Source organism: Diabrotica undecimpunctata, unplaced genomic scaffold (genome assembly GCF_040954645.1).
Source record: "Diabrotica undecimpunctata isolate CICGRU unplaced genomic scaffold, icDiaUnde3 ctg00001794.1, whole genome shotgun sequence".
Taxonomy (NCBI): domain Eukaryota; kingdom Metazoa; phylum Arthropoda; class Insecta; order Coleoptera; family Chrysomelidae; genus Diabrotica; species Diabrotica undecimpunctata.
This window is the reverse complement of record NW_027312755.1, coordinates 17,585-21,788: the sequence shown is the minus strand read 5'-3', so window position 1 is coordinate 21,788 and position 4,204 is coordinate 17,585. Positions and strand designations below refer to the sequence as shown.

General features: G+C 36.4%; 1 protein-coding gene across 1 annotated transcript; it reads left to right on the top strand.

Moving 5' to 3' along the window:
• The first annotated feature begins 3,174 nt into the window (after window positions 1-3,174).
• Window positions 3,175-3,762, top strand: LOC140431726 (uncharacterized). Its single transcript, XM_072519608.1, has one exon. The coding sequence runs from the start codon at window positions 3,175-3,177 to the stop codon at window positions 3,760-3,762; it is 588 nt and encodes a 195-aa protein (XP_072375709.1).
• Window positions 3,763-4,204: the final 442 nt, after the last annotated feature.

Genomic DNA, 4,204 nt, shown 5'->3' with positions numbered 1-4,204 from the left:
CTGTGTCGTTTAAGATTTTGTTAAATAGTTGTGACAGTTTACTTGCAAGTTCAGGGCCTCCATATTTTAAGAGTTCATTGGGTATACCATCTGTTCCAGGTGATTTTCTGTTTTTTAGCTTCTTGATCTTTGCTTCTACCTCTTCGTCATTGATTGTAGTACTTATATCTGCTTCGTATTCGTTATATTCAGCGTTTCTTCAGCATCATATAGCTCCTTAAAATGCTGTTGCCATGTCTCTCTCCCTTGGTCTACACGAACTCGTTAACTGGTTTTTTTATGTTCCGAAGCATTTTCCATACTGTCTTTTGGGCACCATGTAGGTCGTAGTCCATTTCGCTGGTGAATTTAGTCCAATGTTCTCTTTTGATTGATTTCTGATTCTTGCGTTACTTCGTTTCTTACTTGGACATATTCTGCGAGAGCTTCTTCCGATTGTGTGCTTTTATATCTCAGGTAGCATTTGCGTTTTAATTCAGAGAGTTCTTTTACCACTTGACAAAACTACGGTTTGGTGTGGTTTATCGCCCTCGTGTTAATTTTCCGCTTTCCAATTGCTTCTTCTGCTGCTTGGTTGATGCATTCCTGGTTTTTTTCCAAGTATCTTCTACTCCCCATTCTGGTTGTAACTCGATCTCTTTTAGTTTACTGGTAATTCTGTTCTCATAAAGAAGTTTTGTACTCTCTGTTGCTAGCGACTCTATATTGTGTTTTTCGATGAGCATTGGGGGTTTTCTGTTTCGTTGCTGACGTTCTAGTAGCATCTTGCATAAATCAAGGTTGTGATCGGTCCCCACGTTAGCAGATGTTAGGGCTCTGACATCAAGTACTTGTGACGGTGTTATCACTCGATTAGTGATTATAAAATCTATCATTGATAGCTGGCCTCGATTATTGTTAAAAGTGTATTTATGTTGGTCTTTATGAGGAAAGTATGTGTTGTTGATTCTCATTTCATTTCTAGCGCAAAAGTCTATTAGTGCTTCGCCGTTTTCATTAATTATTTCTTCGTTGTACTTTTGTTTTATACCTCGTATGACATCGTTTCCAATCCGTGCGTTAAGATCCCCGAATACAATAATTTTGTGTTTAGCATTTATGTTACCTATGGTGTTATGTAGTTGCTGATAGAAATTTTCAGTTTCTGCTGTGGGCTTAGATATGTCTGGGGCATATGTGCTTATCAGGTGTGTTATAATGTTACAGATTTTTATGAAGATTCTTAATAACCTATCGTTGATGTATTCGATATCTTCAATGCTTTGCGTGTATTTATCGTGCAGCAAAATTCCGACTCCTGAATGTGCTATTTATTGTTTAGATTTTCCGCTATATATGAGTGTAAACTCTCCGTATTTTAATGTTCCTTGGCCTTTTTTCTTTGTTTCGGACATTGCGCAGATGTCAATAGTGTGTTTCTTTATTTCTATTATGATCTCCTGGTCTCTTCCGTTCCACGACGTTATGATCCAGCACGCGATTCTTGTGATAGGGTGTTTAGGTTTTCGTTTACCAATTCGTTTTTCCGTTGTCATAGAGCGTGTCGTCATGTGATAGTTCCGTCGGTATCCGAGGCTGTATCATCAGTTCTGTGAGCCAGTATGGATTCTTTACCCCAGGTAGGTGGCTAACCTCATCTTAGGGACCTCCTTTATCCGGGCTTGGGACCGGCAGTGTCATCCGATAAGCTACTCAATCCATCCATCAGACAACTCAGGCGGAGCTTTTAATGAGTCACATACTTAAAACATTGTTGAAAATAATACAAGCAGAATTGTTAAAACTCTTGAACTAGAAAATACACAATATGGGTTTAGAAATGGCACGGCCACAAGAAATGTTTTGTTGGGTTTGAATGTGCTGGCCCAAAGATGCATGGACATGAATCAGAACATGTACTTATGTTTTGTAGACTTTGAAAAGGCATTTGTTAAGGTTCAAAATAAAAAGCCTGTAGATATAATAAATAGCAAAAATATTAACAGTCGTGATGTAAAAATTATATATAATCTATAATAAAATCAAACTGATAAGGTAAGAGTTGACAACCAGAACACCCGAGATATCAAAATACAGCGAGGAGTCCTGCCAGGGTTGCGTGCTGTCCCCGCTACTTTTAAATGTCTACAGTAAAACGGTTTTTAAAGAAGCACTCTCAGATTCAATAGAGGATATATCTTTCAGTGGAAAAATTTTGAATAACAATAATTTGCAGAACGTAATGCAAGCCATTAATGTATGCTGTCATGAATACGAGTTGAAAATAAATGTTAAGAAAGTAAGTCCATGATTATGACTAAATCAGCAGATGCAAACATCCAACAGGTTATTGAAGATATTGTAAATGAGAGCGTGAATACCTACAATTACTTGGGAACATAGATAACATCAAATTTAGACCAACTCAATGAAATCAAGACACGTATTAAAATAGCATATACATAATTCATTAAACTTAAAAAGTTTTTATGTTGTTGGGATATAAGGCTAGAGCAACGCCTAAGGATGGTTGGGTGCTACGTGTTCTCTACAATACTTTATGGCTTGGAAGCGTAGACACTAAAACAAGTGCATATAAATAAGTACCTTCGCCTAAAATGACTGTTGGGTGGATCGAGTATCTAATATTCATTATTTCGGCCCCGTCAGGATAAAGGAGAAGGATTAAGCGGAGGCTAATAACCTGTGCTTGTAAAAAACCTGTTGAAAACTGCAAATGTACCTCGGAATCGAACGCATACATATAAAAAACGACAATCACAATGGACAAAGACTTTGAATGTTGGAACATGTTCTAAATTGGTACCGGACGAGAGCATCCATACATGCAGTAAAACAGTTAGAAAAAGTAAGAATGGACATTACAGTAATACAAAAACTAAGGTGGAAGGGCACTGGAAACATAAGAATAGACAAGACAATAATTTTCTACAGTGTAAACTGGATAGAAAAACACGAATTCGGCACAGGTTTCGTAGTTCAAAAATAATACTTAAAAGTGTTATAAGTTTTACGCCCATCAGTAAGACACTGTGTTATATTAAACTGAAAGGAAAATGGCACAATATCTTAATCATATCGGCACATGCCCCGAAAAAAGATAAAAAGCAAACAATCAAAAATGACTTCTATGAACAACTTGAAAGAACGCTGGAGAGAATCCTAAAACATGATATGCAAATAATCTGTGGAGACTTTAACGCAAAAATTGGCAATGAACCTAAACTAAGACCGACAATAGGACAACACAGCCTCCACGATATCTCAAACGACAATGGACAAAGGCTCGTAGAGATAGCATCGGCTAACAATATGCTTGTAAAGGTTACTATGTTGCAACATAAAAATATTCATAAACAGACTTTGGTCTTTAATGACAACTTTACACGGAACCAAATTGACCACGTAATTGTCGATGCTAGACATGGAAGTAATGCTGTGAGTGTAAAATTCTTAAGCGGAGTAAATGGAGATTACCTAGTGAAAGCAAAAATCAGATTGAGAATATCATCACAGAAACTTAAAACGAACGAAGCTTTGGGACAGCGGAATATCGATAAAATGCAAAAAGGAGAAATTCGAGAAGATTATGTACAGGAAATAAAACAACATCTAAATGTAGTAGAAAAGAGCAATGATGTCGAAAGGTTGTGGCAACAAATAGAAAAATCAATTAAAATAAAAAAATCAGTGCCAAGAAAAACTACCAGAAAAATAAAAAAGGCGAAACAATATGCTTTAACCAGAAACAACAGGAAGTAAAGAAAACTATACGACATTAAGTACGGAGGAAAAACTTTACATAGACAATTACACAAACAAATAACACTTATATGGAATAAAGAGAAAATACCAACAAAATGGTATAAAAGTTTAATAATTCCCATCCATAACTTCTTCTTCTTCCTTCTTGTATGTAGGCTTTAACGCCTGTTTCTTCTTCCATATTAGCCTCCTAAACTGTTTAAATTGTCGCACCATTTTTTTCTTGGTCTGCCAATACTTCTTTGTCCATTTGGTGACTTATCTTGTGCTATTCGTACTATCCTATCCTCTGCCATTCTACTAATATGTTCGTTCCCCTTCTGTTTCAGTTTTGTCACCCATCCATTTATGTTTTCTATATTGCATGCTTTTCTAATGTTTTCGCTTCTCTCCCTATCCAGCAGACTTTTCCCTGATATTCGTCAGAGTATTTTCATCT